At 40.1% G+C, this 24,340-nt stretch overlaps 1 protein-coding gene and 1 long non-coding RNA gene across 3 annotated transcripts; both read right to left on the bottom strand.

Moving 5' to 3' along the window:
• Window positions 1-1,146: 1,146 nt before the first annotated feature.
• c4b (complement C4B (Chido/Rodgers blood group)) lies at window positions 1,147-19,139 on the bottom strand. Of its 2 annotated transcripts, XM_026999247.3 has the most exons (41): window positions 18,979-19,139; window positions 18,352-18,541; window positions 17,697-17,871; window positions 17,456-17,526; window positions 17,201-17,289; window positions 16,959-17,041; window positions 16,135-16,222; window positions 15,764-15,866; window positions 15,538-15,670; window positions 14,952-15,064; window positions 14,683-14,844; window positions 14,328-14,498; window positions 13,667-13,852; window positions 13,236-13,397; window positions 12,334-12,466; window positions 12,176-12,247; window positions 11,083-11,292; window positions 10,559-10,670; window positions 10,285-10,355; window positions 9,755-9,894; window positions 9,375-9,590; window positions 9,248-9,299; window positions 9,038-9,127; window positions 8,719-8,925; window positions 7,572-7,647; window positions 7,227-7,401; window positions 6,938-7,039; window positions 6,542-6,704; window positions 6,107-6,321; window positions 5,039-5,197; window positions 4,515-4,574; window positions 4,322-4,412; window positions 3,936-4,107; window positions 3,738-3,828; window positions 3,464-3,538; window positions 3,278-3,380; window positions 2,957-3,046; window positions 2,590-2,682; window positions 2,162-2,245; window positions 1,903-2,035; window positions 1,147-1,517 (listed from the first exon to the last, which is right to left on the bottom strand). In XM_026999247.3, exons 1-41 carry the CDS (start codon window positions 19,041-19,043, stop codon window positions 1,376-1,378), a joined length of 5,118 nt encoding a protein of 1,705 aa, XP_026855048.2. In that variant the 5' UTR covers window positions 19,044-19,139; the 3' UTR covers window positions 1,147-1,375. The 2 variants fall into 2 exon arrangements, with proteins under 2 accessions (XP_026855048.2, XP_081552360.1); XM_081696234.1 differs by lacking the exons at window positions 16,135-16,222; window positions 16,959-17,041; window positions 17,201-17,289; ... (2 more) ...; window positions 18,352-18,541; window positions 18,979-19,139 and having other exon boundaries at window positions 15,538-15,668; window positions 15,761-15,866.
• Window positions 19,140-19,723: 584 nt separating this feature from the next.
• Window positions 19,724-21,837, bottom strand: LOC145651237 (uncharacterized). Its single transcript, XR_014117063.1, has 3 exons — window positions 21,788-21,837; window positions 20,931-21,155; window positions 19,724-20,698 (listed from the first exon to the last, which is right to left on the bottom strand). It is a non-coding gene; the product is annotated as an uncharacterized LOC145651237 (long non-coding RNA).
• Between the last annotated feature and the right edge of the window lie 2,503 nt (window positions 21,838-24,340).

Genomic DNA, 24,340 nt, shown 5'->3' with positions numbered 1-24,340 from the left:
GTAAGTAAGAACTTGCATGACATATATAGATGACTATATAGAGTCAATAAGGACTATATGGAGTCATTTATTCTAAAGCAATATTGAACCATGATACAAGATTGAAGTCCCTACTGCTTTATTGCCTTAATTAAATTCCCAAATTTCCCAAAGCAACTGACAAAAAGTGCCATTTTGTTTACATTTTTTTAAATCATTTTGATTTCCTTAACTAATGCTAAATAGATTAATTTAAAAAGTGAAATAAGAACAGTGAAATACATTAATGCAAAGAAATTTGTAGAACTGGAGGCTCCTCAGGACTTCCTTCTGCCCGGTCGCTGACGCTGTGCGATCATACAGAATCCAAGATATGCTGAAGGTATCATTTTTCAGAGCCCGTTTGTGGGATACAGAGTTGTAAAAAATAAATTCCTCTCTTCTTTGCAAATAAAAATATATGCATGTCAAAACATTCATATTTGTTCAGCTTCAGTCCTTATTGGTGCAGACGTAATGAGAAGTGTAACGGCATTGGCACAAACAAGGCTGCCGTTGACGCAGCCCTGACAGAAGTGACGGCTAGTGCTTACACTGCGGCAGCAGCGGAGATTAAAATAATATCGGCACATAAAGCTTGGGCTTGTTCCTGCGCCCTTCTACCCGCTACCTCTTGCTCGTCTGCGGTGCCTCTCCGCCGCTCTCTACAGTCTGGCTCTATGCTGAAGTGAGATGCTGACACCGTTCGGGACCCCGTGAAGCCACAAGGCCCCTTCAGCGTACACGCAGCGTTTGAAGGCGTCGATCTCTTGCCGCCACGCTCCACCCTGCCTGACTACAGATGTTTCTGAAGCTGCCAGGAGCACAGAGGATGCTCTCATGGTTCACGCTCTCAGAGGGGAGAGGGCGGGAGGCTTCAGCAAAATAAACACAAGCCTAGGCCTCTCTAACCCACGGGGGCTCAATCACTGGACGGGCATGAAACAGAGGAGTACGCGGAGGTGGAGAGCACCTCCGAAAGTTTGGCATGTGTGGACATACTCATGTAAGCACAAGGCTGGTGTGAGAGTACCCATGTGTGGCCTGTGCCTTGAGCTCACACACATTGAATCATATTGGTGAAAAAATTCATGAAATGTTCTTAAAACTTGGAAAAATAAGCAAACATTTCAGAAGGGTGATATAGATTTATTAACGTATGCATCACATGTAGGTAAATGATTTTACTATGATGAAAGTTAAAGGCCCAGTAACAGTTTGACTTTGCACCACAAACAGTGCCTCAGAAAGATGCTCAGGAGCCTAATATCCATTAAGTCCTAATAATTAATATGTATTTGTAATGGAAAATTCCACTTATTATATCATAAGCTATGGTCTGCTATAAATGTCCAGGCTACTGGGAGCAGCCGTTAATTTGGTATTCCCTTAGGAAATCTTTTAATTCTTTGCAGAACTTCCTGTTAACTGATGCTCTGCACACCTTAGCATCAAATTTCTGCTCAACCCAGGTATTTGAATCTAAAAGGTACTGCATTCTAAGAGAGAGAGAGAGAGAGAGAGAGAGAGAGAGAGAGAGAGAGAGAGAACACACAAGACAAATTAATATAAAATATTAATATTATTATTACACAATGTTAAGTAATTGTAACATTCCATATCTAGAACCATTATTTCATGTTTAGTTAGTTAGATCATTAGCTAGCATAATAATCCATAATCTAATTTAAGTAACATAAAAGCTAACAGGCCTTTCAAGACATATCCCCTTTACAACCCTTTCTATAAAAACAGACCAGCTGTCTGTCCCAGTATTTACTGAGAATTCCCTAAGTATTCATTTGCGAAACATCTCATACTGACCCCATCTAATAGACATCATTTGTAAAACAGATTCTGACTCTCGTGTCTGATAAAACTTACTGTCCTCTGGAGTCGGTGGTGGAGCCATCATTGCCCATGATGAGGTAGGTCTTCCCAGTCTCCAGCTGACCCTTGCAATGTTTTCTCTTGGCAAACACTCGAATATCCCCCACGTCCACCGTGGTGTCCCTATCTGTGGGTCAGAATTGCAGATTTAAAGCATACAGGTCCATGTATTTCCTCTTACCAACCCAAATGTGCTGAAAAACACACTGCGTTTGTCTCTCTGAACTAATAAAGAAGGGTAATGAACACTCACTGTTTTTGAGAACCTCTGTCACATTGGTGGAGAAAAGTTGAAAATTGCTTGCTTCATCCACTGAGAGGACGGTCACCACAAAGCCTACAGTACAACCCAGTGCCATTAATGGGAAGGAATCAGAGACCAGACCTTCAACTGATACACACTGGCTGAGCTGAAAACTATAGCCTGACATTATGTCAATATTTACCTAACACTTTTATCCAAAGCGACTTACAGTTATGACTGAGTACAAATTGAGTAATTGAGAGTTAAAGGTCTTGCTCAGGGGCCCAACAGTGGGGCTCAAACCAGGAACTTTCTGTTTACTAGTCCAGTAACTTAACCACTGAGCTATTAGCACTAACTAGAATATTAGCATATGCCTTTTCTATAAGAAGACCTATCTGTTTAGTGCATTACTTGATTTTAAATGAAATACAGACCATAATCAACTACAGGATAGTAACAAGCAAACTTGAAACGATCTCCCTTTTGGATCAGTGACTCGAGTGATTTCTTCTCTTTGAAACATGGCCCTGCAAACACAGATGGTGTGAGAAACTGCATGCATGGAGCATGTGAGGAAAAAGGGACAAACAGATGGTGCTTCCCAGTGCTCTTTAACAATGACATATTCTGCTGAAGTTTAAAGTGTACAGCCTGGTTAAGCTTCTTCACTGCACCCTTTCAATACCTTTCAATATATACTGAAAAGACTTATTACAGGAGCAAAGAATAAAATGAATAATGAAAAGAAAGGCAGAAAGAGGAGGAGAATAAAATAAGAAGTGGAACACTTCGAGGGCCTACTTTCAGCACACTGGCACACGTCTTCAGAGCAGAGTACTGATACCATCTTACTCCTTTTGGGGGCAGAATAGAACACTGAGCATCTTCTGTCTATGAGACAGGACAAGAAGGTTCACGAGGCAAATGACAGTACTAGATAAGACCACAACAAAAACAAACAAACAAACAAACAAAAAACCCAGGCCCTTTTCTCAAGTTTAGCGTATAACTAGAAAATGAACCAAAGTGGCTAAACTCATCATTAGAAACATACTGTCTAACAGATATTCCTGTGGGAAAAAAGAGAACAGCAGAAAATAGAAGAAAGGTTTGTGTTCTTACCTGGTTCGTAATAGTCATAGAATGTCGCAGGTGCTGGCTGCACTAACCCTATAGGCACAGTCTGTTTGGCTTCAAATGTAATACATTCTCTACCGTCAAGTATCTGTAAAGAGATGCCTTTTTTTTTTCTGAGGTGTTTTCTGTGTGGTGTGTGTGTTTGTGTCTGTCTCTCTGTTCTTGTCTCACCTCATTGAAATATAACAGGACCCTTCCTTTGGAGACCTCATAGTGAGAGATATATTTGTCAGACAGGTCCTTTAGCTGTTAAAAACAGGAAGAGATGTCATATTATGTGAACCGAATGACCAACACCAAACTGTTAATCAACTAATGGCAGACAGTTGACAGCTAATGGCAGATAGTCGTGGTAAGACTTAAGTGATATTGAAGGATTATAGAAACATAGAAACATGAATCTTATTTGACACATAAAGTGTACATTATAGGTACTACCACTTACCTTGTCCAGTTCCTCTACAATGGGCTCAAAGCCACTCAGCAGGGTGATATCTGCGACTGCCATGCCTGAGATGTTCCTCTCTAGAGAGTGACTGCATTTAAGAAGACACGCCGACACAGTGAACCCAAGCCTCCATATCCTCCTCTCCTTTTGCAGAGTCAGGTCACATTAGGAGAAAGAGGGAGGGATTCTCCTGACCTGACACACACTTCGTACACCACGGTGTCCTCGGAGCTTCCTTCTGTGTCCCGCCTGCGTCTGCTGCGCGCGTCAAACCACTCAATTGCTGAGCGAGGGAAGTCCCCTTCTTCCATTTCCCCATCCTCATAATCCCCATTCCCGTAATAGTTATAGTTCGCCATTACTTGAGCTGGACAACAGGCCGCCCATTTGTTAAGGTGGTAGAAAATACAGAGGAATGAATGGAAGCGCATATTTTTGTGGGCATGAAAAATCGCCTTAAGAGATACTGTGAAAATCATATAAGATGTAAGCCTGCAGCATTAAGACATAATAGCCCTGGACACACAATAATGTGGAATTTTGCTTTCAGGAAACATCAGGTCTTCTTGTTGTTTCCTTACCGGTATATTCTACTTTGCCCTTCACTGTCACATCGATGGATATGTGGTCACAAGCGTTATAAGGGTCCAGGGCATAGTAAGCTTTAGCCACCTATCAACAGAAATCAGGAGAGTGTCCAGGGAAGATCTGTTCAGATGTGATACTTGTCAGACTGTGATAAAGAGGTGTGTGATAATGCCTGGGTTATTTTACCTTTATTTTCACATCCCCATTTCCCGAGAGTTTTGCAGTGATGTCACCTCCCAGCAGTCTCTGGAAAAATGTCACATAAACAAGTTATACAAGCCAGCAAAGCAAAAAAATGTCTTGCTAGTAGATTTGAATAACACTTCACCAGATCTATCAGACACCTGAGATTAAAAGTATTAAGAATAGTTTCATTTTGCACCAGTTTTTAAGGATAATCCATACTGAAATAGTACTTTACACCACAACTCGTTTAATCTATATCTCAAATGTGTGCATGAAATAGATCTGCTTTCACAGTCAGCTGACCAAATTCTACAACTCACTAACTCGACTCCAGGATGCAGTCCTGTGATCACGGAGTACTAGTGATAATATTGTCTACAGTGACCTCTGGAGGACAAATGACAAATTACTCTCTCAGCCTGCCTTTCGTTTCAGCCTGTACTTTCCATAGGGACATTAGTCATTATGGGTAAAGAAACTGTTCTGAGATCTAAAGGCTTTAATCAGAGAAAAACTGAATTTACCTTCAACTCTGCCTCCACCTTCTCGTCTTTTTTGTTCAAGACAACCTTCTCCATGGTATTCCTCAATGGACTGGTGAATTGCGCACTGATGCCATCGAAAGCAGATGCAGGTTTTTGGACTGTATACACTGAGAGAGCCTCCAGGGCCATAATTGTATCCTAGAACAAAATCACTGAATAAGTATGATGGGTGCAATAGATTGAATAGTCAAGCACCAGTCCCGTAATAGAGGCCAACATGTTTAATGAAACAGACCAGGCTGACATTCTAATCATATCCAAACTGAGGGACAGTGCATGTAAGGGAAAACTAAGGTAAAACTATACAGGGATCTTAAAGCATTATTCGCGTGAAATATTGTCAGAAACTACATATCCACATCTCAGCTGCAGAGAACTCCTAAACATCCCTTCTCCCTACTAGAGAAATGGAAAATAAACAACTCAAGCCAGGGGTCAAACACACACAGATCTATATATATTCATACATCACTAAATCACCACTTAAGTTATTAATCCTATCTATAACAGTTAACAGCCAATATAAGATAGATAGATAGATAGATAGATAGATAGATAGATAGATAGATAGATAGATAGATAGATAGATAGATAGATAGATAGATAGATAGATAGATAGATAGATAGATAGATAGATAGATAGATAGATAGATAGATAGATAGATAGATAGATAGATAGATAAAAATGATATACATAAAACCTGCTATCTGACATACATCTTATACTAATGGTAGAAGGAACATAGTGATTTATTTCTGTCAAAAACTGTATAATTGTATAAGAGTTCATGACCCACAACAAATGCAAGAATGTCAGTTAAGTAACCTCTCACTCTCACTTAGCTAACAGAATTCCTCATGAGATTAGACTGCAATCTGAAACCTTAAACATCAGCGTTTAAAGTGTCAAGGAGGTTTGTTGTGGAGGTCCATCTCAGGAAACAGGAAACAACACATGCGCAGTATGTTTGCTTTCAAACTGGAACAGGGCTTTCCCTCAGTTCTGTATGAAAACTAAAGACCTAGCAGGCTCTGTGATTGGTTCACCTGTGTGGACCGGAACCCGCCTTCATAGTTCTCCTGCGTGGAAAGAAAGCAAGCGGCGGCTTTGGCCTCTTCAAGGTCTCCCTGCGCCAGAGCAGTGAGGAGAGCATACGCCGTGGTCTCCACAGTCAGGGCCATGGCCGGGGGGACCAGGTGGGCCTGCCTCTCCTCTGCCACACGGCTCTCCTTCCTGGCCCGCCATACTTTACACTCACCCTCTGAACCGGTGAAGAGGAGGAGCAGAACGGAGGAGAGCATTCATTTCTAAAGTGCTATCCGTGAAAGCGTAATGACAACGTCTGTATGACCTTATATCCTACTATAAAAAGTTATAATGCGTGCATGACTATGTTTGGCCAATTGTGCGTGTGTGTGTGTGTGTGCATATGTGCGTGCATGTGTGTGTGTTTTATGCTTTGCTTGTATGTGATTCATTACCTACTACTGCTAGACTTTTAAGTTTCATCCAAGCTGACAATGCCAATGCATGGTTTTTAAGGCAGGTGGATAAACAGTAGGCTGTAATGGCCACTGCGTACGGTCTCTCTAGTTCACCAATACGTAAAAGGAGATAATCTGTGGCACGAGAGATGCTATCCTCCTAAAAATGAATAACAAAAACATATTGTACACATTACTTATCATTTAATTACTTATCAAATACGTCTATCTTGGGGGGGGGGAATCCTCTCAAAACTAATACCAGCAGTATTGTATCTATCATGCATAAACTTGGGCTACAGTGCACGGTTACATCCTTCTGTGCTCTTAGTCAAACGATTGTCTAGGAGTAATGCACTGCTGTATATGAACTGCACCGGAGCTGCTAGTTACCACAGGCTGGGTGTTCTGGCCTAAGAAGGGGAGGGAGTGGTTCAGAGCAACCGTGACGAAGGCCGTGAGGGAGGCATCTTGCTCCATCCCGCCGATTCCACCCTGAAACAGAAACAGTGCAAAACCACCATGAGGTTCCCGAGCCCATGGGGCTGCAGCTTCGGGCCGGTATGCCGTGGGCCGCTGCTCGCTACGCTGAACGCTAGATATGATTACTTTTGATGTGGTTTAAAGTGAATAGAACATGGAGCCACAGCTTCAGGTCACCGAAGGCGAAAGGACTCCTGACCTGCATTTCTCTGTGAATGACTGGGTTGGGGTCGGTGAACGACCCGTCGTCGTTTTGCTTCTTGATTAGATACATCGCTGCGTCCTGGATGTCTACTTGGGAGATGATCCTTTGGTTTGCAGTAGTCACTAAGTTAGATGCGAGGGACAATACTTTCACCACCAGCGCAGTCAGCCTAGAGGGTCGGGTGAGCAGGGAGCGGTCTCAGTGTCAGGCTCGTATCTTCTTTTCAAACGAAGTGAACAAAAGTTGTGTGTGGTTTGGGGAAGTTTTAAGAATTAAAGCTTCTTTTAAAGGTTAAGACCAATATCTTGGAAACTGGTCAGGGAAGGGAAAAGGAATTACCAGTTACTGGTGGGATGTCCTTGCCAGGCTCCATATGATCCATCAGGCTTTTTGAACGTCAGTATTCTTTCATAGCCTAAAATTTAGTACAAGAAAAATGGGGGTGCATGATAACATGGGGTCTTACACTACCAGGAACTCAGTGAAGCTGGAACCGTGGTAACAGCACAAACCATAGGCACCTATCCGGTTTGCCTGTCCGTCGAATGAATCTGTCATCTGATACTGAGGCATTTTCGAAACCTCTGCGCCTATGTTTTACCTTTTACCTTTTAGGAGAAATCTGATTCTCTCCACTAAGCCTCATCTTAAAAAACGGAGGTTGCAATTTTTTCCAAAGAATAAAAGTACTGTAAGTTTCTTTTACTCAGTGGACTGTAAGCAGGCACTGCTTGGATGATCACTTCTGTTGCTTTTCAGATCCCAGGTAATCAGCACCATGTTTGAATGTATCCAAATCTTAAATGTAACAGAGAGAATATTAAATTTGCCCACCCAGTATTGTTATATTCTTGCCAAAGATATGCCAAAGTGGCCTCCTCTGCATTTGCAATTTCACATATGGGAGACATATTATATTTTATATATAAAATATAAATAACTTTATATATATATATAATATTTCATGCAATTTTGCCTCGGAGGAATGCAATCTGTGCAAGATCCTGGATTGCATTAAACAGTGTTGGGCATTAAGAGTATCTGAATGGATGAAATCAAAGCTGTCAGGTATCATCCAGTGTCTGCATATCTAAGTCATTTTCCCATGTCATCTTCACTGTGGGTTTTGGATTCTTAACGTTTCCTATTGATCAGGACATAATAATTGCGCCCTAACTCAGCCTCCATCCAGCCGAACAGCAACCTGCTGTGATGGAGCCTGTCAGCTTACGCTTACATCCAGGCTGCTACAGCTGGCCCTTGTGTTTGCTTCCTCCTCGCAAAGGTGATATCGTTTTATTCTGGGAGCTTTACAGTCTCACCAAGAACAAGGCTAAATGATTAAATCCACCTTCGGCAAAATGATTTAATAACCTAAATGCAGAAATTGTCTAATAAATACATAGAGAGATATTTTTATAAACACACAAAAAACCCATTTTTTATGGCATTTACCCTCTCCAGAGTGGAGATTGCAAGCGCCTACCCTTCTCTAGGTGGTCCAGCGCCGTGTCCCTGGACCCGGCTGCCAGCTCCAGCCAGTGACTGCTGCTGTCCAGGAAGCGGATGGAGAGCGCCGTGGGAGACATCCGGATCATGGTCTGCTCCGCACAGCCGATGGGAGCCCTGATCAGCCTCTCCACTGAGGATGGTGAGAGCAGGGGCAGAGCTGCCGACATGCTGAAGGGTTCGCCTGGTTCGTGCGGAGGAAACAGGGATGACTGGACGAAAAACAGCAGTCCGCTTAATTATCACGAGTCCTTGCTTTGGTCAGGGTAAACAAACAGGCGGTATACCATCCACACCTTCTATTTTGACAAACACGTTGGTATCTGTTTCAGGAACTGTGCTGTTCGGAAACATTCCATCGATATGTATGTACTTGGAACTCCTGCCTGTTCACACATAATTTAAGATACATTTTATGATTCTGCTATGCATATGTGAATGTACCATGCAACATTAAACATTTATGGAATGGAACTGAACCAACACAAACCAGCAACACAACTCACCATCCAAATTGATCATAAAACTTTTCTCCTCTTGCATCCGCACTCCCTCAGTCTGCAAAGCGAATACCGAAACGTGACCTTCATCCCTTCAGGGAAATCAGGTTAAACCAACTCCACTTCCGCTTACCATGACTAGCAGTGTCCTCTGAATGGCATCCACACCCATCTCCATTTCTCGGTCGTAAAGCACTATAGTGATAGGGATTTCACCATCGATCAGAGGAACCGCTGAGAAGGTCACTGTTTCAGAGGACTGCGGGCCCAAGTTCACATTGGTGTAGGAGGCAGTGGATGAAGCCCCAGGTGAACACAGACCATCTACTTGTTTCATATGAACGGCTAGCTGGACATGAGAAAACGAAACAAAAATCAAAGCTTGAGGTTTCTCTCATCACCCCAATTAGTTTAAGCAAAAAGGTATTTTAATGCTCCACAAATTTTTTTTCAGGTACCATTATATCTATTTGTAATAGTGCATATTGTGCCCTAGTGTCACTTTTAACTAACCTGTCTCTCATGTGTGCCGTAATTGTAGATGACCACAAGCAGGGCTAGTTGTTCATTGCGTTTGACAGAGTATGGAAGTCTCAAAGACACAAACAGTTCCTTAAACACGCGTATGTCAACAGGCTTGGCCACACAAAAACCTGGAAGTAGTTAGCATGTATAACTTTAATATTTAACATTTTTAAAGACCATTCAAGTAGAATTCATGCGAATGTAAGCCAGTGAAACAAGAGAAAACGTTTCAGCTTTCAAGCTACCACCAGACTTGCATCAGACCACACTAACAGAATAAAACTCCATTGGATTCTCCTGATCCTTTTCTGGTAGTGTGCAGCCTGCATTCTTTATTTTTGCGGACATTCTACTATTTGCTTCACGCAACTACAGCAAGTTTTCATTTTGCTTTCTCGGACTGAGTGCAATGACACACCTTTTCCCTTTGAAAGTCTGAACGTGCCAGCAGCATGCTCTAGAGGATACTGGTTCGCAGTATCTCTATGAGTGTGGGACCATTGAGGGCTCAGGCTTACCATGGGAGGAAGACAGACTGACAGCCTGGACTTCCCAGGTAGTGATGGAGTCTGGGGCATAGATCTTATATCTGAAACATGCACCAAAATATAGACTCAATTATTGTGCAACCCACTTGGTAAATGTTTTGGTAACGAAAGAATTTTTGGGTAGCAATGGTGAAAGAAAAGCACTGTTTCTTGCAGAGGTAGAGGCAGGCTTGATAGCAGTAGAGCGTTAGCTGCAGACTGGTGCAGGAGCCGAATGAGAGAGGTGTAAGGTGGCTCCACTTACGTGGTTTTGCCATTCACTTTGAAGTCCCTAAATTCAAAGCTGGGTGGAAAACTCCGGCGAATGTGGTCCACATCGTTTTCAAAGAAGTCTTCGATATAATCGATGTTAGTGCCTGTGGGGGTGCAGAGGGCAAACCGGACCACCGGAAATTAACTCCTAACCAGCAGGCATTTCCAGCTGACATGCCTATGACCCAACTACTGCTGAACCTAGGGCAGAAGGCAACCGCAACAACAATAACAACAACAACAACCACAACAACAACAACAACAACAACAAAACAGAATGTGTGCATAACATGGAGCGATGTTGTTGAGGCTTGGCAATCTCGTTGTTTATTCAAAACAAACACTTTTGCTATATCTTAGACTCCAGCGTATGGCTGGAGTGAGATTGGATGGTGGAGGAGTGAGGAAGGTCTTTTTGAGCTCCTTAATAAACTTCATGAAGACGGAGTGGCTGGCCGGTCCGGATGAGCACCAGGGGAGCCGTAACCGGACCACAGACTTCTCCCGAACACTCACTTCTGCCGTGCCCACTGCGGATGTCTTCCTGCCTCTTCTTCTCCCTCAGCTGGGTGGCAAACTGGCAGCATTTCATGAAGGCTTCCACGCACGCCGCGCTCTCCGTCCTGACGATCCGTTTCTTGCGCTCCTCGCACGTCAGCCGCATGGGGATGAGCGTGAGCCCGTGACGGCAGCACTTCTTCAGCGTCGTGTTCTTATACATGGATTCTTCAGGACACAAAAGAAAAAAAGTGAGCATGTATAGGCAATACAGCAGACAGAGCTAGTTTGGTAAAAGGTGCGTGTGGACCTTTCTGGAAACAGACAGCTAAACAGTGGCAGCTGGCCAATAGGGGGCACTAGGGCGCTGCCCTCCCTGGTTAAAGTTGTTTTTTAAATAATCAATAACAACTTAATTTAGGTACTGTCCTAAATTGCACAGTAATGTGTATTGTGTAAAATTCTCTCTTCTGGGGCGATATTTCTATCGTCCAGTCAGAGACAAGTAGGTCTCTGCAGACCTACAGGGTTTGAAAAGTTGCTCTAACATTTGTGTGGAAGCCACATAAACTGATCTACACATATTGCATAAAATTGCATCGTAAAAAAGTTTTCTTTGTAGAATAAGACGTCATCCAGCAATATTTTTTTTATCTCTAGAAATTCCTAATTTTGTGTTAATAGTGTGCTTGCTATTATTACAGTATACATTTATGTAATCTAATGATGCATAATGTACCTTCTATCTGAGCATATTAGAGCTGCAGCTAATGGTAATTATTGTCATTTATTATTAGTCTGTTGATTTTTAATGCCAAATACTGTATTTGTAAATACTGGCTATTTCACAGAGCACTAGTAATTTGTGTTAAGTTGTATCGGGATGGTTACTAAAACTGACTGTCACAAGCAGCCCCATCTAGATATCATACAACAGCTGTCCCTGCAGTTAAATATTCTAAAGATGCCAATGGATAAAAAACTGATGCAAAGCTGATTGCGTATTTATAATGGAATTATAGTTGGAAATGGGTTTTCATCAAAGCTAATTATTTACCCATTTGAAAGGAGACTGCTTCACTGTTACCATGTGTTCCTGACATTACCTCACCTTTTTCAGCCATCTGCTTGTGGAGATCTATAGAGCGTCTCTGCCGCCTGAAACCCGATTCGCAGCCAAATCCTGGATACAAAAAGGAGAAATAACCCTTTTACAAACAACACACGCTAAATGCTAAACTGTTAAATCCGCTCTGCTCTTTTGCATACCTCTCCTCATCTGAGACCTGACTGTCTGAGAGTGAGAAATGAATGCCAGTCCGGCACCATTGAAAACAGCAGCGGTGTCCGTTCCTCCTCCATATGAACACCCCAGGTCATATGACTGCATAGACGAGAACACCTGAGACGAAAACAAAGGCGTTTAGCTCTGTGCACTAGAAACATAGTGAGGCGTTTGCATGTTCTCAGGATGTAGGTACTGCTTTAGAGAGAACTGGTAACACAACAGAAACTAAAGCAAAATTCTTCAAACGATGTTTTTCATATATAGCCCATCCTTTCTGTTACAGCAGACAGAACATGTGTCATTTAGTGTGAATGAATGTAAATTATAACAATTATTTAAGAAATGCCACTTAACTGCCATACTCAGTAAATAAACTTATTAAGAAAATACAAAATCTGGAGTATACAGGGTAAACATTTTTTTCCCAAAACATGGTTTCATATTGTAGAAGTTAACTGGAAGTATATAAAATCTAAATATAACATATAGAATCAAGTTACAGTATTCAGAACAAATGTGTTAAAGTAAAGTTAAAAAAAGAAAATTGTCACTAAACTAAACTTGATTTGTCTCCATAACATTAAACATGATGGACACATTTGATCAACACAGTTCTGCAGGAAATCACCCAAAGTGTATTTCTACATTTTAAACTCCCTTGGGTTAAAATGTGCTTGGCATTTGGATTTTTTGTCATTGAAATTCCAACTTTTAATAAACGGTAGACATGTTCATAAAGCTTATAAAAAAATACATAATGCATAAACATATTCAATTATAGAATATTGACACACACACACACACACACACACACACACACACACACACACACACACACACACACACACTGTTTATTAACTTTTAGACTGCTATATTTTTGTACCTGTTTTGGGGTGAGTTTGTTTTGGGCATTTAAGGCATATATGGCTTTGTCCACAGCTAGTAAGGCCACTCTTGCATCACTTTGCTTTCCCACATCAATGTTAATATCAATTGGATTTCCTGGACTGTAAAAATTTCTTGGTTCATTTTCTGTTACTTCAATCTAGAAAAAAGATGTGAAAGGTTAAACAATTTGCTTAAAGGATTACAGAACTAAAGCTAAATAACTTTCAAAGATTTATTAGAGAATTTTAAAAAATGCTAAAGATATCAATAATTGAATTCCGTTATCTTGCTATAAAGGGTACATTTGGTCCATTTACAGTAAAGCTGCCTTTTAGGCAGTTGCTTTGTAATAATCTGTCATCTATAAATGATCACATCTATAATTCTGATGAAAAGCTGAAGAGTTGAAGCAAAATTGTGATTTACCTTTCCCTCACACACATCCTTCACATCCACCCAAACAGAGTCCGCTATGATTTCACCATTTGTGTCATAATAGTATCCAATAAGACGGAAGGATGGTGTCATGTCAGAGCTGACAGCAAGACTTATTTTAGTCAAGTCTGCTGCTATCAGAGAGCTGGTTTTTTTCAATATTCCTTTGTTGAGAACCTGAGAACATGCACATTTTATATACACAGAAACCTCTTTTCAACTTTTCGAAGCAAAATGTCAAAGTTTTGATGAAACATAAGGACAATAGTGGAAATTGAGTTATCGCAAATTGTAAAGCTACCCTTTTATAATTGTTTACTGAGTGTTTAGTTTTTAGTTAGCTGTAGAGGGATATTTGATTACGTATGTGCACCAAAGAGGGGCTCTGAAATGAAGCTATGACATCCAGTGACCGTGTTAAAAACATCACCTTAACATATTAACTAATCATATTAACAAATGTACATTTTCAGAAGGTTTACAATTGTCACTGAGAGCTTTCTATATGTCATTTTCCAAAGACTCTGTACTAATGTTGGTGTTTTTAAATTTTAACTCGCAGTTAGAGCCTTCTTCATATGTACATAAAATATAAAATGTATATAATGTAAAAGGGGCATTTTCATTGTATTATACAGTCCATCATTCATACCATGTAGTAAATGCGCCCATCTTCTGGGTTGCCGTTGAGAATATTGAAAGCAACATTTAGAGAATGTCCAGGTAAGACAACCTTGTTGGTCACACTTATATACAAGAAGCTGTTCCTTAAGGAAGTGACACGGGATACTTCTTTTGTTAACTTAAATCCATCAACTGTTATCTGCCAGATATAAACACATAAAATAATTTTTGTGAGCACACAGAAGAGAAAGGTACTCCAAGAACAATTATACTGTATAAATCTATGGTCACAGACCTTAAGAAATATTATGATAATAATATTCTCAATTAAAAGAAGCCAGATCGGTGTGTTGGGAGACAGGGTCTAGTCCTATTCTACTAACCTCAAAAGATATCACTGGAAGTATGGCTTCAAGATTGACGGTGAAAATGGTCATTCCCTCCTCATTTGTATGTTGGGTTTTTGATTTCTCTGTGGCGACTGGTACATCAATGCTCACTTGGACGTGTGCAGCTGGAGGACCATTTGGAGTACTGACCATCACCTAGTGAAGGAGACACATGGAGGATTCAGCTTCGTAATTTTTACCTGACTAAAGGAAACTGATTATAACAAAGTGGGAGGAAAAAATCAGCCATGCAGAGCATTTACCACCAAGTCAAAAGGCATGTTGGGGGTGTAGTGTGATCTAGTCCGGGACAGGTCTACTTTGTAACGCTGAGATACGATGGGAAGGAATATTTCTGACTCCTGTACCTCACCACCTAGCAAGCACATAACGTAATTACAGAAAACCTACTGTACTGCAACAATGAATTTTATAAGTTATACAGTATATGAACAAATTATATAAAAAAGTTATACAATATTTATGTTATACAGTATTTATACAAGCTGCCCCCTTGCCATCTGCTATACATTAGTTAGACTTTCATGAAATTTCATGAAAATGTTTATTTAGTTAGTTCATGTGTACAATGATAACTACGCTAAATCAGGATACTAATCTCTAGGCTATTGAAACTCAGAAATGCTACAAAAATCATTACAACGAGACTGAAGAAATCTGAAGGAATTAATGAGGAATTAATGTTAATCTTTTAAATGAATGGATTTGAATGATTTTGTTCTTTGAAAAAAGAACAATATTTCCAGGACTACCAGACTATCAGGCATGAGGCACAGAACAGAAATAGCTTCGGAGATGTGATGCAGGGAACATCTTCCACGTGTTTACTTATTGTGTCGGTGACTGTAGCAGCAGCGTAGAACAATGCTCCTTTTTGGGCTAAGCTCTCCAACTCCATGGGCAGGAGTTTGTCCTTGAGCTCTGAGACTTGAATGGTAACCTCAGCTTTGCCTTTTTTTACCTAAAATAGAGAAACAGGTCAGTAGGGGATATTCCGTGCTACCAGAACATAATCTGACTTAATGTGACATTGGATCTATATATTTGCACTTACAGGTCCAGTTATCTCTAATCCCTTTATGAATTTGATATCGGTCTCCTCTTTCACCCCAAATCGGCAGTGGAATCCACCACTGATTGTCTTTCCATAGGAATATCTATTCAGTGATGGCAATTATTTTATAAAATTCGCATCTTAGTTATTTGTACACAAATTAGGCATTATTTGTGTTTTTGTAATATACAATTTGGTCAAGTGGGAATCTCCTTTGGAAAGATTTTATAGTTTTATAGATTTATAGATATAGTTTTAGGTATAACAATAACATTAAGGGTATCATTTTAATATACTGTGTCCCACTGAATCATAAGCAAATTTTAATGACAAATCTAAAAGTTACTTGATTTGAAAGGCTGAGAACTTACAAAGCATCTATAGTGAATTTGAAGCTTTCTGTGCTCACAAGAAGATATCCAGCTTCAGGCTCAATGGACACACTGAAACTAGGAAGGACTGACAAAATAAGGTTAAGGTTTCAGCTGAGAATTGTGATTTCTTTGAGCAAACATTTGAGAGAGGTTGGAATAATCTCAAAGTAAATATCTTAAGTGGTATCTACAGAAAAAAATAATCTAAACAATTGTGAAAATGTACCAACTAGGGTTCATTTGAAATCATAAAATGTTATTTAGGCTAAATGAATTGTTTCTACAGCACACTTATACATAAATCTTAAAGATGTTTCTGGGATTTTTCTTTAAATAGCTAATGAAACAAGAGTAGTTTTATTAACTCTATAACAGCCTATTGTCCATAATATTGCTTGACTATAGAAAGAGAAAACCACGCTAGTTTACTGCATGAAACAAATGAAACAAAATGAAACAAATATTGTTGTAAAGAACCAATTAAACCCAAAAGAGATTTGGTTTTCTATATATGAGACTGCTATCTGGCATTATACTGCCATTGTATTAATACCAGGGTAATACCAGATCAGAAGTTACAAATATCCTGCCAACTACCAGGGTTTGGTACATTGATTTTAGAGATTACTTTACAGTAAAACTGCGTGGAAATTTAGACCACTGCTAATAAAATCCATATGTATTTGTTATGGGAGTGGCATTACAGAAACTCCTTTATTATGAAAATGTGCACATTGGTTTCAAGAGCTATTTGATTTTCTTTAAAAAACAAACAAACTGTAATCATAAGAAAACAAATTAGTAAATATAACTTTGCTTACCAAACTTTTGAACCTTGAACTCCCGGATAGTAGCATTTCTGTCATCACCTTTGGAGTGAGCTTTAATCTTCCACACACCTGGTCTAAAGAGAGTGACTTGTAACATGAATCTAGAACCTTTGCAGACAAGAATTTTGTTTAATAAACGCTTTTTATACAAGATTGTAGATTCAGATTAAGAAAATAATCTATGCAGATTGATTCTTTGCAGAATGGCAAGAAGCAGTCAGAAGAAAACATACTGCGAAACATCAGGAATATGGAAATTCCGAGAGAAAAGGCCATTGCTGACATGGTATAAGGTCTTCTTGAGAGTGCTTCCCTCTGCATTCTATCAAAGTCGCCAAAGTAAAAAAAAAAAAAAAACAGGCAAGAAGCACTTTAAATTAATTTTTTATTTTTTGTTGTTGGTTATAATATAGACATGGAAATGCATAGATAATTAGAAGCAGAAAAATTATATTTTCTATATATACATACATAAAATTCACACTTACTATAAGATACACATATATGTCATCTGATTTAGGTCGCATGGCATGGTCCAGTAAGAATATTCTGTACTGAACTGAAATTAAGATCAACGGAGCATCAATGGAGCAGTTATGGAGCAGTTATATTGCAGCAAATGTATTTATAATACTGGGTTTCTTGGAAATAAATTGCTACTATTGTTTATATATACATGTTTGGCATATATGTGTATGTTTGTACATTTACTGTTGATACTCTTTTTACCTTTCTGTGTGGGGTTATACACAGGTTGGTCTGTCTGAATGAAGATGTAGCCTCTGTGTTGGGAGATCAGAACACGAGTTTGTTTTCTCTTTATTCCACCGATATTGCAAACCAGATTTAGATATGGTGGTTCCCCATTGGCAGAGAGTAATTCTGCAGCTTTTTTTGCATTCACCTGTCACAAAAGTTGAATGAATGCAATGTGATGAACATGTTCAGTTTGGGCGACTTTTGTTTGGAGGTATTTAAGCAGTTTTATATAATTTTCTAAAGAACATTTTAATAGATATCTAATTATGAACAGTGATGGAAAGGGTATTAAAATCATTCAAATAGATGTAACCTCATTGAGCTGAATTGTAACTGAAATCTATTTGAATAAAAGTACAAAATTAATTAAAAAACGAAATTAACTTAATTAAATTAATTAAAAGTACAATACATAATTAAATTGTGTTCGAGTATACATAAATGTACTATTATTTAAAAAGAGGACAAATCACGCAAGAAACCGTAACCAAATAAAACGTCTAATCAACTAATTTGCAGCGTATGTTAAGAACAGAACAGATCTTTATATGTTTAACAATGAATTTAAATTAAAAATGATTTTCTTCAAACATTTCAATGCTTATTTGACTCGAAGTTAATTTACCTCAATCTCTAGTATTCCGACTTGTCCTTCCTGAGTGATGCGTGTAGTCTCACGATTTGACATGGGGACACTTCCCACTTCCTGCTCTAGGAGACACGTCACAGGGCTGTTCATCAGACTTGCACAGACCTGGACTGACACCTGTTCCTTCACGCCGACATGAAAAACGCTGGGTGCCGTCACCAGGAACCTAACACACGTGATGGATACTGGTGTGGAGCCACTCAGAAGCATGTACAGTAAATTATGGACATGTCAAAGAGGAAAGGAAGACTAAGCAGATCTGGCTTGCACATTACCTGTGTAAGCAACAAAGCAACTTTCAAAAGTGTAAAAGCAAGTTGTGTACAAAACACGTGATTCTATTTCTTACAGAATATGACTGAATGCAGAAGGCAAGCACCAAAATTGTCCCACACTTTAAGATTACTTGGACACACTCTAGTTTAATTGGAGCAAATCTGAGCCATAGCTGGACAGGTTTTGGAAAGCTGAGCCATAGCTGGACAGGTTTTGGACAGCTGAGACAGGATAGCTGTTGGCAGTTCAAAGCTTCCACACAAAAACAAACAAACAGTGATAATGCACTGAGCTATAGGGACCAGGCAATGTGCGCTGCAGGCTTACCTCTGTGCAGTGATCGACTGTGCAAAACAAATTAAGCACAGGAACAAGTACAGTAGACATCCCATGCTCAGCTCTGAGGTGCAGATGAAGGTGTGTGTGTGTGTGTGTGTGTGTGTGTGCTCTGAAAGAGGATCACTGGTGTTTCTGCTTTTTGCCTCGTATAATGTTCTGTGGAGGATTTTGCTTGTCAAATGAATTTGCTGGAGTTCCCATTGCACAATCAAGATTTCTGTGCTCCTATTGGATAGGCAATCGGTGCGTTTTATCTAAAGTCATGTGATTTCACAGAAATGCTTCAACAAATACTGCCAGATGACCAAACCTGTCTTATTTTCTCAGTTTTAGTGTTGGAAGAACATACTTGGAATGTTGGGGGAACCTACATTGTTGCAAAAAAAGTTGCACTGGTTGCCTGTCTTATCCCAAATTCAATACAAATAACTTCTCATAACTTTCTTTTTCTTGCCCAACAATGTCCCGTGTGTCTCCATCCACACAGCCCTGCCTATACGGCCAGCTCCTCTGGGTCTGGGTTAGATTGCACAACTGACTGAAACATGGCAAACATGGCAAGGTTTCTGTTGTTGTTGTTCTAATCAAATCAGATATGCACGTGCTGGCCTGACACTGAGTCTCTTTCATAAGGCATATTTTTCAGAGAAGAAGAGGAAAAAAAATAAAAGACAAGGTGTTTTAATAATCTGTTTTATTAGTAACCAGAGAAGCATTTACATCCCAAAAAGCACTGAGAGAGAGAGAGAGAGAGAGAGAGAGAGAGAGAGAACACACATTGAAACTGCAGAAATTGATGTTTAAATGAAATAAATGTCTTTTCAAACATGTAAGTAATCACTTTAAAAAATGTTTTGTTCAGTCCTGGCATGAGCTGGATTATTGACTGTGTGTGTGTGTGTGTGTGTGTAACTGAAATAAGCCTGGTCATTGGGCCTGCTGTACTTTGCCCTGTGCCATTAGATGTTTCAGCAACACTCTTCTTTTTGATCGCCCATGCTAACCCCGCCTCCACTATCTTCTTAAATTCCTCTCTCAAAAATTACTTTCATTCTCATTCCACTGTCACTTTTTCCAAGTTCTATAAATGTCCCAGATATCAAACCTTCCCAAATGTTTTTATAAATACCACTCATCCTCTTCTAAAACATTCCTTGGAAAACTCTTCTGAGAGACAGAATTCTCATATTCTTTGCTTTCTGATTCGCTGCTGAAGGTAGTGGCACACCAGAAGTATGATGTCCATCCACAACTCCTGCTCTGTGATCAGGCGGATGCAAGAATTGCGTTTGGACAATCAGCCCCTGGCAGCCAAGCAGAAGGGACAGGACGTCTGGTCCAGCACATGCTCACAAGTTGCCTGCTCAGTGGCACACGTGCTGATACGTGCCGATTCTGACAACAGCCAGACGCAGCCTGACAACGATTACATACATGAAGGCGTTAATAACTTTGCAAATCACGTGTTTGCATGTTACATGCAAAACTCAAAATTTTTGGATTCTGATCTCTCATGTGTTTCGGGTTGAATTCAGACCACTCATATGGGCAGAACTCGGTATCTTATGATCCACTTTGAAATACTTAGAAATAATCTTCATTCCCAGTGTTTAGTCATTGCTCAGTAATCCCTCCTTTGATCTGTACTGTGGATGGTCCTTCTCGGCACCTTTATGTCAGAGGCATGACTGAAATGACAGAAGCAAGACTGTAACAAAAAGAGAAAAATGTGTCCAAATGCACATCAAACTACATTTTAAATCAAAATCACTTACTCTCAATACTAATCTTACTCCATACCAAATCCATTATCAGACTTCCCATGCAGCGGTGTGACTACTTACTACATAGTACAATTTTGTAGGTTTATATTTGTATCTTTACATTTTATTTAAATTAACAAAAACAAGCTATACGCATATCTTAACTTACTCAGTTACCTTTAAATCTGTTGCTCAGTTTTGTCTCCTGTAAACTTCCACTGCTGCAAATAATTCCATGACAGAGTTTTCAGGTCTGCGACCGACTCCATCCTGTTGCATCGTTCTCTGCCGGTATCTTTGTGTGTGCCGCTACATCTCTCTCTCTCTCTCCTTCTCATTCTATCCATCTCATTACATGCAGCTCTGAGGTTACCTAAGAGACTGGGCCTCAAAAGAGAAAATCTCTCCATCCACAATAAATGGTGAAAGTGACAGAGGGCGGGGGGGAGGGGTGGGCAGAGAGAGCAAGCGAGAGAGAGAGAGAGAGAGAGAGAGAGAGAGAGAGAGAGAGAGAGAGATGACAGGTGGATGGAAGAGAAAAGTGGCTTGGCTTGTATGACTGCTTCAGATGGTCTATATACTTGAGAGGATGTCTCAAACACATGAGCCTGGCTGATAAAGTATTACTGGAGGATGCAGAAAGCAAGCGTGGTTTCCTCTTTACTTCGCAGGTGCTACAGAAGCAGCACTTGTTTCTTGCTAAAAGACAGAACTGAGCTAACACACTGTGACCTTTGACACCACTACATATTGAAAAATAAACAAAAACATGTCAGTATGTTTTTTTCCTTAAGGGGAACAATGAACCAGTTTGTCAGATTGTGATATTGATTGTAAAATCCCACATACCCCAATAATCAGTTTATATATTTATGTTATTCAAAATTTTATATTTTTATATATATAAACACACACACACACACACACTGTAGTCTCTTCACTGGTTGCATTTATGTGTGGCCACAGCAACTTGGCGACAAAATAAATCAGATGACTTTATGCCACTACCTAAGCAAGCATATATTACCACTGACCACTGTGTTGCCATGGCAAGGTCCACACAAAAGGGCGTGGCGTGGGAAAGCCTCCTCTGGGTCAGGAGTGAGGGTCAGAAGGGCAAGGGTCACCAGCAGCTGGACAGTGCAAAAGAGGAGCAGAGGCTGAGAAAGGAGCCATCCGGGGGGGGGAGCACAGCTACTGAGTTAGAGCCCTCCGCAGGATATTAACATTGAACTGTGTAGGGCAAAGACTCTTGATGAGAGCCCTCCAAAAGCCCACTGATCAGGGCCTTTAGCTGACAAGCTCGGCTTCGTTCGCTGAAGACCTGCTGGTGTCTGATGTTCCATGCAGACGGACATGAGAGATACAGCTTACTACCATCTCAAGCAGTTCTTTACAGACTTGCATTGCATATCAAAGACAGTCTGTGCATTTAGCACTGATCCGGTAGTACTATTGATAGAATCAGTGCTATGTATTGACTGTCAAAAGTCGTTCAAGAAAATTCTATAATATCAAGCATGAAAGGAAAAGTGTTCTTGGTGATTAAGTGGAATTCCACCATCTTTGCATATTTTCTCACCAAAGATATTCTTTTGAGATTGAAGATTTGCCTCAGATTTGATAGAGATTCCATCATTTGGGGTATGTGGGTGGTGGGTGGTCCCACAAAATGCAGCCTGATCTTTCTTTGTGAAATGGAAGTATTAGTATGTCCATAATCTCCATAATCCATGGATAAAAGGGTGGGGAGTCCCAGATGGGAGTCTCATATTGAAACAACTAATAATCTACAAGTACTGAAATTTGAAGACAATTTCAATGATCTAACAAAAAAGTCTTAGTGAGTTACAAATTATCTTTATTCAAATGTTTTATTTTTTTTCCAGTCCAAGAAATCTTGAACGGAGCCCAGTGTACTTTCACAGTGCATTCCTAACAATGATGTTGGCAACAAACTTGGTTAATTTATCATTTCTTTTTTTCACATTTTTGTCATCACTTTTGCAAGGATGCTAAAATAATTAGCTAAAGAGCTTTACATAGGCAATACTAGGACACGATATGTACTATTCTGCCTATAAGTCGATACAAATGTTGGGAGACCTATGTGTGTCATTTGGAAAGGTTTCCTACATTAACAGTAACAAATGCAGCTAATCTGGTAAAACTTGTGCTGGTGTAATTAATGCTGATTTTGGTAATACAATATAAAAAAAGATCTTGGGCCACTTCTGATTGCCATGTTCACCACATAGTCACAGAAACAGCACAAGAAAGCTGTGCTAATGAAGTTTTACAGAATTAGACATCCACAACTAACTCAAAATGAAACTTTTCCATATGTAACCTAGAATTCTATGTGGCTGTGCATCTGCCAGTTCTAAACAGGGAAGCTGAAGGCAGGCCTCTCACGTTCACAGTGGAGTGAAGGTGATCTCTGGCACGACAGGGACTCCCAGGAGGTCAAGAGGGAGACAGCCAAGAGAGCAAATGGGTGGAGGGGCGGTTTGGAAGGGAGGTGGGCACAATGTCAATATGCAAATTATGTTAGAGCGACGGCCCATTTGGCTGCTAATTTACATTCCCATATGTCCCTGCATTGTCCAACAGCAATCAGATTTCTATGAGAATGTGCACATGCACTCTTGACCATGTGGTTCAGCAAGAGTGATTTTAAAAGGCTGAGGAAACACCTGTAGGCATCTTGAGTAGTCTGGTAGCCTTTGTTTCCCAACAAGCGCAAAGCACAAACAAGCATTTCTTTGAATACTTTCTCGATTCCATTCATTTTCACAAAGTTTATTTTTAATATCAGACAACCTGAAACATGAACCTCGTACATCTCCAAACTTCCCAGTGGAGGAACCTGATAGCATCCTTTATTGGAAAGCTCCCCCGCAATGATATCTACAATAAAATGGTGTCACTCATATATTGGATAAGTCATAAAGGTCTTAGTAAAATGACTGACATGAGGATTTCTGAAGGAAACCAATTCTCTTACCAGTACACTGTGTCTGATGGAGTATTTTAGGTTAAATTAGGTTTCCACAACATGGGCAAAAATTGGCAGGAGAGGTTCTGACTTCTTGAACTGAATGAAATTTCTGATCATCGCTGATAACCACCACATGACGCAAGTGGCAAATAAACCTGAATCCATCACTCTCACTGGTTCCCCCTGGTGGACTGCAGAGCTCCTACCAGGCCCACCAGTCAGTTCCATGACCTGGGCCCAGTTCTGGTATTATGTCAGTCCACAGAGAGTTGTAAAAGAAAGTCAGGCCAAAATGACATTTCAAACAAAAGTCCTTCATTTGCTATGCAAGAGGGTGGGGTTTATGCTGCTATTGTGTGAAGGGTGAAAAAGCCTTCATTTCGCCTGTGTGTTCACACAGTGGTTTTTTAAAGGTTGATCCGGGCGTTCCACTCCACCGAACAGCGATGCTGTGCTAGCATTGTAACCGTCAATCGGTTTTTAGTTTAGTTAATGTTAGCCAACCTTACTTGTGCTTTAATTACCTACAGAATGTATCAAAAATGATGAACCACTAATCTGACTTATCACATAGCACACTAATACA

The sequence above is a fragment of the Electrophorus electricus genome, chromosome 14 (assembly GCF_041902795.1).
Source record: "Electrophorus electricus isolate QZ-2024a chromosome 14, ASM4190279v1, whole genome shotgun sequence".
Classification (NCBI taxonomy): Eukaryota; Metazoa; Chordata; class Actinopteri; order Gymnotiformes; family Gymnotidae; genus Electrophorus; species Electrophorus electricus.
The sequence above is the reverse complement of the archived record's forward strand: the minus strand, read 5'-3'. Positions and strand labels throughout refer to the sequence as shown.